We start from the raw sequence: 15,089 nt of genomic DNA, 5'->3' as shown, positions 1-15,089 counted from the left end.
AGCGTGATGGGATCTAGCAAAATGAGTTGATTGCCGACCCAGGCAATGTAGTTTTCGAGAAAGAATTTATTTTCCACAAATTTGATTTTGAGACCTCAGATTTAGAATTTGAGGTCTCGAAATCATGCATCTGAACGCACACAACTTCGTGTGACAAAGGTGTTTTTTCTTTCATTATTATCTCGCAAATTCGACAACCAAGTGAGCTCAGGTTGGTTATTTTGTGCATATGTTGAGATACATCAAGTGATAAGACATGGTCTTTGACAATTACCAATAGTGTCAAGTGTCTTTAAGTAAAGTTATAAATTTGAATAGAGCGTACAATTTAAGGTTTTAATGCAAACCCCATGTTGATACCTGCTTTGGTTCAAAAGTTGGAAATTAGAAACACCAAGAGATTCCAGGCAATGAAACTGAGAAAAAAAAGAGTTGAAAGTCGAGTTGTTTATTGAACGTAAACTGGCACATTCTCTTTCAATGCTAACTTTAACACTTGATGTTATATATCAGGAAGGAAGTAGTCACTATAAAATGAAATAAATTTGTGCATTTAAATTTACACAAACAAATCTTTTGGAAAATGTCACTGTTTTTGGAATGTTTCTCTATTCTGATATTTCTGACAAGCAACCCATTTAGCTTGATCGAATCAGATATTGTGAATATATAAAAACACTAATATGAGTAAGATAACTGCCTTGAACCAAGACTACCATCAGTTGAATCATTGAAAACTGAGCTGGAATGAAATCAAAGTTCCCTTAAAAAAAAATTTGATTAAAAATGCAAGTGAACTGGTGCGTGTGAAAGGTGCTAATGGCAGGTGCAGTTATATGATCGTGCTTGACACTGAGTCATCCAATTTTCTTCACATGATAACGATTTCAGCCAAAACATTCAACACTTGTGGCCTTAAATTCACAACAAGAGAAGCAATTACATCACTGTTCAGTAGGAAGAATACTTGAGAGATGGTGACTATATAATCTGGCTGACAAATGTTTCTCTCTAGACATTTTGTCATCAGACTAAGATAGCAATATAACAGATTTGAATCATGTTTCATTGATGATGTAAGAACACTTGCATAAATCGTCTCGTAACAGATGTGTCTACATGAATCTCTGCTCAGAAAAGGAAGTTTTAGGGGTGATTCAAGTATCTTTTGAGATGGCAATCATGTTCGGATGCATGCTACATGTAGATGACCAGCGAGCCCAAATTCAGGACACCACAAGATTCTGCGCTTTTGATGCCCTTAAGGCGTGTGATTCTAAGTGCAGTAAGTAGTGCCATGAGGTTATTTTTAAGATATATTGGACACTATATAGGAGTGCACTGTTTCGGTATGGAAGTTTACAGGCAAATTAACCCAAACCTAGTCATAAAAGTAATGACGCCACCATATCTCACAATGCAGGCTTATGGTATGGGCCCAGGCAGGAAGCATGCAATCTATTGACTTCATACCAAAGATTATAGAGCGCCGCAAGGCGCAAGATGCGGAACTCGGGCTGAAATGTGAAATCCCACTGGATGCCATTTCGGCAAGTAACTCTTTTGATACAACAAAAGATCAGTGCAGTTCAGTGCAGACAATGACCATTCCTATCAATGGGAAACAAAACATTCACTTGCTGAAATGAAAATTTTGATTGTCTTCAAAATTTCAGAACCAAAATCCTCAAAAGTCTAATACACGACCCATTATTTAAATGAGTGTCATACATAATGCGCCAATGAGGCCTTATGATTTGATATGCAGGACAATTTTATAAGCAGCAAATGAGTCGAGATAGCAATTCAAAGCCCACTTACAGACACCACATTCACTGCAATTTGGGAGAGAAGGTGTTCAAGGAGATTTATATTCTATACTGAAACCAAACAGCATAATATACTAAATAATTCTTTTTAAAAAAAGCTATTGGAGCTCTTGATTTGATCATTTCATAGAAACGAAGTATGGATCATTAGAATATTTCCTGTTTAAACTTGGAACTGGTTTTTTATAGATAGGTATGTGCACAATCACAACCCACTGACATGTCCTTAAATCATTCATACATCAAAGCATACAAAAATGTATGAACAAGAACAAGATCAAGGCAAAACTAATTAGGTTCAATTTCCGGAAAAATTATAACGCTTTCATTCAGCATTCTCCCCTAACAGTTGTCTGCTGGCCAAATGCTAGTTAAACGGCCTGAGTGGTCTGGAAAAGCATCCAAAACTATTTCATTTGAAATGTGGACTATGAAAAGGCTTATTGACTAGTGCAAAGGCTGGTGGACTAGTGAAATGAAAAACTAACTGGTCGGTCCTACTGGCCAGTAACTAAAATGTTAAGGGCAAAACTAATAGCCTTTCATTTTGCATGCAAGGTGGGTTCTTAACTGGGATTTCATGCAAGGAAAACTCCTTCAAGTGCTTGCGAAAGAAACAAATAAAAGTGAACATAAATGAAACATAACCATTGTTTAACTCACTGTCCAGCAATGCTTTATAAGGTACACCAAACACTTCTTTGCCGGCTGTAAAAGGCAACATGAAAAAAAAACAAGGGTTGCAAAACCAAAAGAAAATGTTGTAAATAAAGTCTTTGAAATCAGTTTGATTAAGGCACATTGGAGGCAAGCAAAATTGCAGTTTATTTGTGGACTGCATTTATTATTGGCTTGTTTGAATGCGTTTAGAGAACGTCAGAAAACTTAGTAAAGGAAAACCAAACTGATATCAGCCAGGCACATTAGTTGAAAGCTTTGAGGGGGAGGGGATGGGATGGCCATTTATTGACGATACAGTTTAAATTTGCTTCCAGTAGCCCTAATATTAGCCATCCTTCTGCATCCTTCACCTAAAAGGAAAAGTTATATAAATAATGCACATCTAGAATATATAGGAAAACTGTTAAAGACACTGAACACTATTGGTAATTGTCAAGGACTACTCTTCACAGGTGGTGTACCTCAACATATGCATAAAATAACAAACCTGTGAAAATTTGAGCTCAATCGGTCGTCTAAGTTGCGAGATAATAATGGAGGAAAAAACACCCTTGTCACACGAAGTTGTGTGCTTTCAGATGCTGTATTTCGAGACCTCAAATTCTAAATCTGAGGTCTCTAAATCAAATCCGTGGGGGAAAAAAAATTTCTCAAAAACTACATTACATTATTATGTTTTCTACTATCAACCTCTCCCCATACTCGTTGCCAAGAAAGGTTTTATGCTAATAATTATTTTGAGTAATTACCAATAGTGTCCACTGCCTTTAAAAATGTCAGAACAAATTCAAATTGTGATGCACACATTTTCCATCATTTTAATGTGAGGTCATAGACTAGTCTTTAGGTCTCTATCTAATGGAGTGCAATGTGAGTCAGCTTGGCATAGTGGTGTCTTGCCTCGCCTTCCACCTCTGGGACCCCGGTTCGAATCCTACTAGGGGCACTTTGTGGATTGGGTTTTCAGTCCCAATACCTGACTGCTTAGGTTTTCCCCTGTAATAACACTCTTGGGGTTTCCTCCCACATCTAAAAATGAAATTTTGTCATTGTCTTCTCTCCTTGTCCAGATGCTGAACAGGCTTGACAAGAATTATCCTAGAATATCACAAAACTGAATTTGATCTTGAGCCCCTCGTTCATAATGAAAACAATACAAAATGTATTATGAGAAACAAAGTAGATCTGAAACCATCAATCAAATTAACACATCCTCATATTAAAGGCACTGGACACTATTGGTAATTACTCAGAATAATTATTAGCATAAAACCTTTATTGGTGACGAGTAATAGGGAGAGGTTGATGGTACAAAACATCGTGAGAAACGGCTTCCACTGAAGTGCCAAAGTTTTCGAGAGAGAAGTAATTTTTCCACGAATTTGATTTCGAGACCTCAGATTTAGAACTTGATGTCTCCAAATCAACCATCTAAACTCACACAACTTTGTGTCACAAGGGTGTTTTGTTCTTTCATTATTATCTCGAAGTTCGATGACCAATTGAGCTCAAATTTTCACAGGTTTGTTATCATATGCATATGTTGAGATACACCAACTGGGAAGGCTAGTCTTTGACAATTACCAATAGTGTCCAGTGCCTTTAATAGTTTGTTCACATACTTAAGGTGCCATCAATTAGCACTGTAGTTAAACTCACTTAATATGAAATACCCAAGTTCCTGGCACTCATAAGCCCACTCTAACCCAGATCTAAATCTACATTGACCTTTCATCCCAAGTCCAGGCACCCATCTCAACCAATGAGTTATGTCAGTTCATCATGTCATGTAATACCAGCGAGAAGATGACCAGGCTAAGAAGTTATAGCTAGCTCAGGGATTCAGCAGGTGCTCTGTGCCAAGGTTTGAAAGCTTGACTTATGTCCACTCATCATGAGAAATGATTTCTGACTAAATTTCAGCTGGACTTGTCAATGGTCCTTGACCAAGACCCTGATTGGATTGGCTTGAGCCATGTAGTAAATTTTCATAATAAGGAGTCCAATATTTCGCAATCAGTTCAAACCCCAAAACCTTCCTCCAATGTAGTTGTGTACTCGAATTTTTCATTATTCAATTAAACCCAACCATGTGAAGACTAACTATATATCGAATTATTCAATTTTGGGTTGAACAAAAAATGACACGAAGAGGTTTGAACCTGCGACCTGCGAGTTCTACTAACTAATGTCGGCAGGCTCTTTATTTTGTCAAAGTCTATGTTGGGGGAGGAAGGGTGGTGAGAAGCAATACAACCTTAAGACCATGTCACACACAGCAATTTTTAGAGGCATTTTGGAGGCACCCGACTGCACTGCATGCCCAGTTGTACATCCATTTTACTGATCATGACAGAATCTTAATTTCCCCAAGAAATTTATGTGAAAATTAACAGTTGGGTGCTTTTTTTTTTATTGGAGATCGCCGACACTGGTCAAAAATACCATCAATCGACTACAGTTTCAGATCAATTTCCCATCATATTCATTGACACCCGTTAAAAAGTAATTGTATAAACATGATGAAACAATCTCATGAATATCTCAGCTGAAAGTGATGTAGTCCTTGGTAAATTGCTTTTTACAAAGAAATGAATGTTTTCTCCAAAAAACAATAACACTAGGCAACAACCTGTCTTATCACACTACATCAAGATAAGCAATGCACTGATATATCTATCCATAGTTAGAAAGAGACATTCGAATGAAATTTACGAGAACGTTCTTCATAATGCGTGCTTTGCAGTTGAGGAATGGATTCTTCAGAAGCTTTTAAATGTCTCTTAAGGGATCTTCTATATGATAAAGAAGTAATCCAAATGAAAGAACGATGGGGGAAATGGTCCATCAATGTCACAGTCTCATCAGTCTATGGCGTCAATGGACCCGTCTTCTTTTCATGGAGTCGCAAGGAGTGCTAGCTGCAGTAGCTTGAGTTGCTAAGCAGAATGCGGCAGAATGTCAAATGCATGGGACTGAACAATTCTTCACATTTTAAGTTCAACTTGCTACAGGTCATTTCATAATAGAGTGAGTCCACAGTGCGTGTACTTTTAAGCATCGTCAACGGGATTGTAAACGGCGCAGTTTGAGGAAGATGAAAGAGCAAATTATAGGAACATGTACACTTAAGTGACGTGCCGCGATGGTTAAATCCAGTATTTTCTTGTTCAGGGCGGGTTGGGAATGGAAGTACTCCCAAAGGGGGAAGCGGGGGCTTGATGAGGCTGTTCCCAGACCTTCACTCATATGCTGAATCATGGAGAAAGAAAATTCTCCTACTGAAGGTTCTTTTTATGTACACAGGTCTACATGTACATTTGCCGACTGTTATGCTGGGGATAATCCATTTTGTTCAGTTCCCCCGGGGAAAGAACTTGATCCGCGCCGAAATGAGAAGAAATCGTTGTTATTACAGTGCTGGTAAAGAACAGGAAAATTTCTTTCCAAATGTTCTATGTACAATGTCAACAAGTTAAGCAGAAAAGAACAACATTTTTTTGTGTGCAGGATTTGATAAAATATGGCCTCCGGGTTTATGCCGATGCAACCAACTAGGATATCTAGCGCCAAAGTTGGCTGTCGAAATAGCTTTCGAAAGACTGATCGATAATACATGTTGGAATAAGCTTTGTATAAAAAGAGCTCAGAGGGTTACACAAAATGGAATGAATTTATTTATTTGCAAGACTCGTGGCGGGCATAAAAACATATTGTGTTCATAAAGTCCCTAAAGCATGCATTATTTTAGTTATGACATTGCTAGTATAAGGCATACATCCTTTGAAGCATGCATTATTTTATTAATGGCCCTATACACTGTAAGGCATAAGGAACCAACCTGTATGTTTCTCCAGGGTTTCTGTGACGAGTCCATAGTAAAAGGTCCTTATTTAAAGCATGCCTGGATTATTTTATTTATGGCCCTACAGAGCAAGGCATAAGTCATTTGAAGCATGCATTATTTTATTTATGGCCCCTTACGGAACCAACCTGTGCCTGTCTGTTTCTCCAGGGTTTCCATGAAGAGTCTTTAAAGTTCTTTTAAAGCATGGATTATTTTATTAATGGCCCTTCGGTGCAAGGCATAAGTCCTTTGATGAAGCATGCATTATTTTATTAATGGCCCTATAAGGAACCAACCTGTGCCTGTCTGTTTCTCCAGGGTTTCCATGAAGAGTCTGGAAGCTTCTTCAGGGGATAAAAGTCCCTTGGCTGGAGGGCTGAGCTGATGGTCAACGCCGGAATCATTGCTACAATGGTCAAAGCTTTCAGCTGTGAAAGGAAAGAAGTTTGGTTATTATCGCTCTTAAAATTAATGGCAATACAAACACTCTTGTTAGAAGCCTACAGCAGCTTTCGAAAGTAGAGCATTTTGGAAGAATTTCTTTTCAAAGTAAGAATTTACTAGAGTGGGATTCGAACCAACGAATCGTAATTTGGGTGTGATCTCTGGCTACACGGCAGTTAACGGTTGTATAGCTTCTGACTGGCACCCCCGAACAAAGATATTGACAAAATAGGGACACCGCCAATATAGGGCTAGATAGCTCAGTTGGAGAGCGCCGGCACGTTAATCCGGAGGTCGTTGGTTCGAATCCCACTCTATTCAATTCTTTGTTCAACCCCAAAAAATCATTTCATAATCCCAGTCAGTTTCCCTTGTGGTTTATATTGGTATCTTATTTATAGATGACAGTTTTTATGCCCAAAATTCTGAGCAGCGTAAGATTGTGTAGGCCTATTGTACCTCCCTGCATTATATTTCCTCAGTAGATTTGGCAAAATATCAAAAATGCGACCACCTTTTGAAATGAAACTTTAACAGCTTCGTTTAATTCTATACATCTGCATAATTATAGGATTCAAAACGGTTGTATGAGTGGGAAATTTATGAGGGAGCTTCAATAAATTTGGATGAAATACCTAAAACATTGGATGTGATGCTCCTGGAAAATTAGTTTCATGTTGCCCATTCCAAATATTTTCACAGCAATTTTGTTTGCAACTTTATTGTACATATTATTTGTGGTGTTTGTTCGTAACAAATGGTTGTGCAGGTTGGGCGGGCTGGGTTTAGTTGTAAATTAAGACCATTAGTCTTAAAGATAATTTTGATTAGATAATATTTTGAGGTTGTCCACTGAAGACGTTAACTACAGCCACGAAGGTCAATAATAACTTACACCAAGAAGGTCAATAATAACTTACATGAGAGACTGTCCCTCTTGTACAGTGACCTGACAACCTTTGCACTGCCAAAGCGCCGAAATCTATTCCTGATCTGACCGTAAAACCACTCACAAACTTGAACCTGCAGCTCCCTGTAAGAAGACAAAATCAAAATAAATTCATCAGATTGATTCTTATTACCAAGTTTAAAGGGACACGTTGCCTTTGATTGGGTGAGTTAGTCTATGAAAAGCATTTGAAACGGCTATGTTATGAAATGCATATGGTTGGAAAGATATGGTTGGTAGAATATAATGATCCACAATAAAATGCCTTGAAATTGCATGGTTTTCCTATAAATACTTTGTGAACTAACACGGCACGCCATTTTGTTTCCAAACGCTTTTCATGGACCAACTTGCCCGATCCAAGGCAATGTGTCCCTTAAATAAAAAACGCAAGGAGCCAGTGGTGATATTGCCCCACTAGTGTGTTGCCATGTTTATGGATATTCAGGGGTTTGTGCGGTGCATTGGCTTACCGCTGAAGTATGTAGGCCGACGAGAGCCCGGTCTAAGGCACGTCATATCCTGTTTGTATTGCTCTACTGTCTCAAACAACCTGTTTGTACATGTACATGAACACGTACGCAAATTATCAACCCGGCCCTTGGGTTCAATGAAGTGGGTTTTGGATCAAGGAACTAAGGATCTTAGCATTTTAAATAAATAGTTTGCACGATCTCTTTACCTGAAACATGTTGTTTAAAAAGGCGCTGGACTCAATTGACTCAAAGACCAGTATTCTCACTTGGTTAATCCCAACATACGCATCAAATAACAAATCTGTGAAAATTTTTACTCGATTGGTCATCAAAGTTGCAAGAGAATATTACATTGTGTGCTTCAGATGTTAATAAAAGGCTTCATGCCTGAAGTAGTTTAATATTTGAGTAAGTTAAATTACCTTATTCTCAAAAACTATGCTACTGCACAGAGAGCTGTTTCTCACAACGTTTTGTACTATCAACAGCTCTCCATTGCTTGATATTATGCTAACAATTATTTTGAGTAGTTACCAATAGTGCCAAGTGCCTTTAAGATTGTTTGCTGTCAACACATTGAACCTTTTTTTTCCCTCAGCAACAGTAAAATGAAAGAAGCCAGAAAAATTTAGCTTTCAGAGATTGTTTTCTACATGTACCTGATTTCAATACAAAAACAGGTTCTTTAGTAAACAAGCTTTTATTTGAAAGGCGAGGACTATTCGGTTGCAGCTCTAGTCTTACTCTACTGGTTTTATATTACACACATTTCTAGGTATTCCTAGACACATACAAAATCAGATCCAAACATTTATGATGGTACTTGTCATAATTTATTAGGAGACGAGATTAAGAATGATCCACAGCGAGCGAGCCTAGCTTCTTATGCTACAAAACACACCCTATATACCCCTCCCGAGGTTCAATAATTGCCAAGCTGTGAAAATATGACATTTACAAATGACTGTGGGAGAGCTCTCTGGCTGCAAGTGTGTAAATCTTATGGGGGGGATTCTCTAACTCTTGGGGGCCAATCCGAGGTAGCGAGTGAGGTACAGTCATAGTGGACCCTCATCTTGCCTGTCTTAAAGCCTCTGGCCTACATATTCCTTAACACATTCTGGGGCACAGAGACGTGAGATGTTTCTCTAATATAGTGTCTTCTCAATGGAAACTGTCACCGTGTTTGTTTACAGCTAATTATAATTTTCAATTACATGTACCGGTACAAGCCTTGAATTTCTTTCTTGAAGGAGCACAGCAGCATTCCTCTGGTAATAAGGGGCACTTTTGTAATGTAACTTTGCAAAGGATACCACAGCAAAAGCACAGGGCACCAGGGCAATCTGTGGGTGCTGTATGTTATTTCGAGGCCTGACTAAGATATGTCACACTTTCAGCGATGTTGCTATAACCACTTTCATACTTTTCACCAACTTCAAACATAACCCAGTTCAACATTTAGGAAAAAGCGGTTTTATCTTTCAACCCCCCCCCCAAAAAAAAAAAGAAAAAAAATATTTAAAAAAATTTTTCTTTCTTTCTGCCTCACATCGCTTATGACAGAGCCCCATTATTCTGTTCCCGTCAAAGTCCTGCTGAACATTCATCCCAGTGTTGTTCTCCTGTAATGTTATATTTTGTAATTTTAAATGATGGAGTGGAAACAAACTGAACTACAGGGTTCATTTCAGACTAACTCGTTTTTCGGGGTTATTGCCAAAGTATGACCTATTACCTTCAAACTGAACACACAATGAACCAAAAGCTAAATTAACCAAAAGCCAAATGTGTATACATGAACCCTTACAGACTTTCTTCTTAAGGTGTTATAGGCGCTATATAAATACAGTTGTTATTATTATGATTTTTGGGGTTGAACAAAGAATTGACTATAGTAAAGACTATCTCTGCATCATCGCCAGTAACTAATCATCTCTATAGCCTGTTGCAGATGATTCATCAAGAACCGTGCAGCAGTTCTTAGAATCTACTAGGGCAATAACCCACAAGCAGGGAGCCTGGTTGCATGTGAATCATTAACGATAATGATGAGCATGGATTGCTCAACATGTTCTCATCATGGGTAGCTTAAGAATTGTTAATGTTAACTTCAGTTTCTGCATGCTATTGACTTTTCTTCAAAGTTTTTGATTTATTATTTGGTGATTTTAGTAATGAATAGTGTTTGACAGTGCAAACAATTGGGTACTTTTTAACTTTTATTGTTCCTCCATGTGTAGCATGATTGTCTATTTGTGTAGCTTAAGATTTTTAATTTTTGTTTAATAGCGCATTGATGCCGCAGCTTATGCGCTCTATAAATAATGGGAGACTTTCTGGGACGATAGAGGGCAGCAGACTTACCGGGTAAATCCATTGTTCTCAGAATTATGCGCATGTTCAGAACTACGTAAACAATGGAAATTTACCCGGTATGTCTGCTGCCGCCTAGCGTTGGAAAGTCTCCTATTGGTGGCTATTATTATAGTTATCTCATAGGAATCTTGACTGTACACACAGTGCCTTATGCATCCAGGCTGGACTGATGTGAAATTAACCAATCTTTAATAACGCCCACCCTGGCAATTTGTCTTTGAAAGGGCAAGGCCATTTTTATTTTGCAAAGGGCACTTCCAGTGGAAAATCTTAGTGTCAATGGGGAACTTTTGAAGAGGCGCCAAGACCAGGGGCAACGAAGTCCACATGGCACCAGTGTAATTCCAGGCCTGACATACAGATTAGCAAACCAACATGCATAATGTTCCCTAGTAGTTTTTCATATGCATAGCCTTTTTAAATGTTTGATGGTTTGAAAACAAATTTACCCTTGAAGATGGGAAATTCCAGTTTTAAAGGCAGTGGACACTGTTGGTAATTACTCAAAATAAGTATTAGCATAAAACCTTACTTGTTAACAAGCAATGGGGAGAGGTTGATAGTAAAAAAAAAAAACATTGTGAGAAACGGCTCCCTCTGAAGTGGTATTTTTTGAGAAAAAAAGTAATTTTCCACAAGTTTGATTTTGAGACATCAGAATTAGATTTTGAGGTCTCGAAACTAAGCATCTGAAAGCACACAAATTTGTGTGACAAGGGTGTTTTTTCTTTCATTATTATCTCACAACTTCAAAGACCAGTTGAGTTCAAATGTTCACAGGTTTGTTATTTTATGCATTTGATGAGATACACCAAGTGAGAAGACTGGTCTTTGACAATTATCAAAAATGTCTTTAAGCCTTCATGTATCATACACATTCTGCTAAAGACATATCAGTTGCTTCATCAGATAAATCTACCTGACATCCTGTTTCCCCTTGGGTGAACTCGGCTACTGATCGAAAGCCAGTGTATCTTTTGTCTGACCCGACTCTACTCTTGCCAACAGTGGCCATTATAACCTGTGTGACATTTCTTCGTTTTTTTTCCCTGGTGATTTCATATCCACTACCTTATTGAGACCGAAAACAGATTAGAAAAGGTTCTCCATAGGGAATTTTTCAAGACTGGGGTGCTCCATCTAAAAAGAAATTTGTGAACACCGTCTATGGGTGGCTATATAGGAAAGCGTTCAAATGAAACTGTTACGATGATAAAACCGCATTCTCGTTTTTATTCTAGTCTCTTCTCAATTTGATTCCCTTTTAAATAAAATCCTGGCTAGTAAAGATTCTTGTGGATTTTCCCAAAAATTTCTTGACTTTCAAAAATTTCTCATTTTGATTCTAGTCTCTTTTCATTTCGATCCTGGTCTAGTAAATAAAATCCCAGTCCAAAAAAGATTCAGAGCTACAAGTCACCATGTCGTCTTGTGGACTTTCCCAAAATTGTTTGAATTTCTCAACTTTCTCATTTTTCACATTTTGATTCTAAAGTTTCTTCTCATTTGATTCTAGTATTTGTAAATAAAATCCAAGTCTATTAAAGATTCTGAGCAACATCGTCGAATAGTCTTGTGCCCCACCCACCCCAATTTCAAGCCCTGTTACAGTCCTTGTACAAAAAATCCACAATAATCAAGTGATTGATCAGCTCTCATGTTACAGTGTCCAACGCTTGTAAACAGATCCCACCATCTCAGCTGACATTAGATGATATACCTGATGATCCAGAAGATGATAATTGCTGGCCTCCTGAGAAGTTGAATCGTCTTGGAATCCTCTCTTGATTTCTACAGGTGTTGCTCCTAATTCACTTAGCTCTGCATCTTGTAACTCTATCTAAGCCACACAGTCTCTGGAGGGAGAGCTTGCCTGAGATGCCCATAGGGCTTATATCATTATTGGTAGGCCGTTAGGCACTGAGTGAAAGATGGCTGTGTGTTGTGGCTTGTGGCAACTCTGAATGTTAGGCAGATACTAACGGTTTCCTTGTTGGGCAATAAGTGCAACAACAAAGAGTTTTCTCTGGGTGACTTTTAAAGTAAAAAGACTTCCCTGAGGAAAAAAATTTCGACATGATTTTGTTCATGTAGTACATGTCTAACAAATAATCACCTCTACAAAATACACTTGAAAAAAAAATCAAAAAATCTTGGACCTGACCAAAAACATCCAAACTGCTTCATCCCCATCCTCCCCCACCTCACCAATCTGGGCTGTAGGACGCTATTCGGCCGGTACGGTGGCCGTACCAATATTTTTACTCTTTTTTTCTCTCAATTATTTTTCTTCTTCTTTCTTTCCCCCTGAATGTAGTAGAAATCAAACATGATCTGCAAACTATTTCATTCTTAACTGGCAGGTGCAACTCTAAATGATGCTTGAGCTCACAACAAAATCTCAACAATAAATGATGAGATGGCCTTAATTTCTACCACTTTACCCACTCCCCCCCCCCCCCCCCCCGGCCCTATTTTGAAGATGGAAATATGACAAGGCTAGGCCTTCTTTATTTTCTTCTTGTTCTTGACCAGCGCCTTTGAATGTCACACAGATAAATTTCTCTTTACAAATGCTGTTGTATTATTGTTGTTATTATTAAAGAAACGGTAAAAATTTACTTTAAATTTTCCCTCATCCAAAAAGTGAGATAAAAAGAGGCAAAGAGTTCATATATTGCACCACAGAGCATCTAGAATTTAAAAAAAAAATTACGGGGCCCTCCTAACTTCGCTTCTCATAAACGGGCATGACCAATGTCTTTAAGCTTCCTACAGGCCTACCCTCCATTTTTGGAGATTGTAGTAAACTTACCTTTGTTGAGCACACCCGAGACACATGAAAACCTTGACACCCTCCGGTTTGACCGAACAACCACGACAAATGAAGAAGCCGCATGATTTACACTCAGTCCGCTTGTTGAAGATTAACCCGAATGAAGAGAAGCAGCAGATGCAGTACTTCTCGTTGAATTCTTTCTGTCGGGACAGTACAAGACGCTTTTGTTCCTCATCCTTAACGAGTTTCTGAAGTTTCCTGCAAAGATAGTTGAATGAGGCGTTCCATTATGCAATGTGCTTCAATCAGAAGGCCTGATACTTTAAGGAGGCAAAAAAGGTGATTGCCTCGCCCCTAGTCATTGCCTTGGTGCCCTTGAAATGCTCCAGTAGAAATTTACAATTTCCTCATAGGTGCCCTTTACCAAGGAGAAAATGCCTTGGTGCCCTTGCACTTTCAAAAACAAAGCAATTACTGGCCTGAGTCAGTCAATGATATATTGGCTTTTATTAAGCTCACTCTCTAAAAAAAAAAAACCACCTCAGTTATTGTAATTTATTTGTCAAAAAAGTTTTTCCCTTTAGGTCATCTAACATGTCTAAAAACCCGCAGTACAACTGTTACAACATCCTATTGTCCATTGATTGTTACTGTCAATGTTATTGGACATTGGTGAAGTGCAGACACTTTCCCTAACATTTTCCCTGTGGATACAAAAATGTGAATCTGAACAATTAATGACTAATTTTGAGCACTTTATTTTACTGCTACTAATAATTGGCGGACTTTTTCGAGCAATGGCTCAAATGAAAGCTTGTAACGCTCTCGACCCCCATCAAAATACCTATTGAATTTTAAATCAAAATTTTGGGGTCAAATCGGCCAAAAATCTGACAGAGCATCTTTAACGACTGAGTAACTATAAAGCATGAAGGAAGTTTTGTGATTGTCATGTGAACAATATTTGATGCAAACGATAAATAACAAATAATAAATAACACCTATTTGTTTTTTTTTACATGTTTTTATTACAGTTTCTCACAAATTGTAGGTGAACAATGGTTTTAATTTCCTTTACAGAAAAACATCATGTGAACTGTACTCTCGCATTTTTTTCCTTTAAAGCCATTATACACTTTCGGTAAACAGTATTGTCCAAGTCCCACACTTCGTGTATCACAACTAATATATAAAATAACAAACCTGTGAGAATTTAGGTTCAATCGGTCATCGGAGTCGGGAGAAAATAACGAGAAAACCCATTCTTGTTTCCGCGCGTTTTGCCGTTTCATGTCATGTGTTTAAAATAAATTCGTAATTCTCGCTAACGAGAATTTATATTGTTTTAATGTTTTCTCAAAAAGTAAAGCATTTCATGGAACAATATTTCAAGAGAAGTCTTTCACCATTACCTTCTGTAAACCCTGTAAGTTATTTGTAAATCTGTGAACTTTTTTTTTTCCCTGTACCGAAAGGGTATAATGGCTTTAATGAATGCACTTTTTATACTCTATTCTCGGCAAAATTTGTGTTGTGAAGAGTCTTCCCCCAGTCTGATGTGATTACAAGTTCGTGATTGTATCACATCCACTGTCAGTGTACATACAGCTCATCCAGCCACACCCCCACATCTACACTACCATAGGCAAAATACATGTAGCATCTCAAATCTAAGGGTTTGTTATTATTAGACCTAATATCCCAC

At 38.0% G+C, this 15,089-nt stretch overlaps 1 protein-coding gene across 6 annotated transcripts in view; it reads right to left on the bottom strand.

Annotated features, from left to right (window-relative positions):
• The window catches only part of LOC117291193, a 64,050-nt gene that overhangs the window by 24,388 nt on the left and 24,573 nt on the right, over nucleotides 1–15,089 (bottom strand). For 3 of the 6 annotated variants that reach the window (XM_033772787.1, XM_033772790.1, XM_033772788.1), the window contains exons 3-6: nucleotides 13,421–13,642; nucleotides 7,722–7,834; nucleotides 6,654–6,785; nucleotides 2,493–2,537 (exon numbers count right to left, since the gene is read on the bottom strand). In XM_033772787.1, the coding sequence (XP_033628678.1) occupies nucleotides 2,493–2,537; nucleotides 6,654–6,785; nucleotides 7,722–7,834; nucleotides 13,421–13,642 (512 nt within the window). Of the gene's footprint in view, nucleotides 1–2,492; nucleotides 2,538–6,503; nucleotides 6,584–6,653; nucleotides 6,786–7,721; nucleotides 7,835–13,420; nucleotides 13,643–15,089 lie in introns of those variants that run through there. The other 3 variants (XM_033772789.1, XM_033772791.1, XM_033772792.1) reach the window with 3 other exon arrangements.

This window comes from Asterias rubens, chromosome 6, assembly GCF_902459465.1.
Source record: "Asterias rubens chromosome 6, eAstRub1.3, whole genome shotgun sequence".
NCBI classification, from domain to species: Eukaryota; Metazoa; Echinodermata; class Asteroidea; order Forcipulatida; family Asteriidae; genus Asterias; species Asterias rubens.
This window is presented reverse-complemented; position numbering and strand designations above follow the sequence as displayed.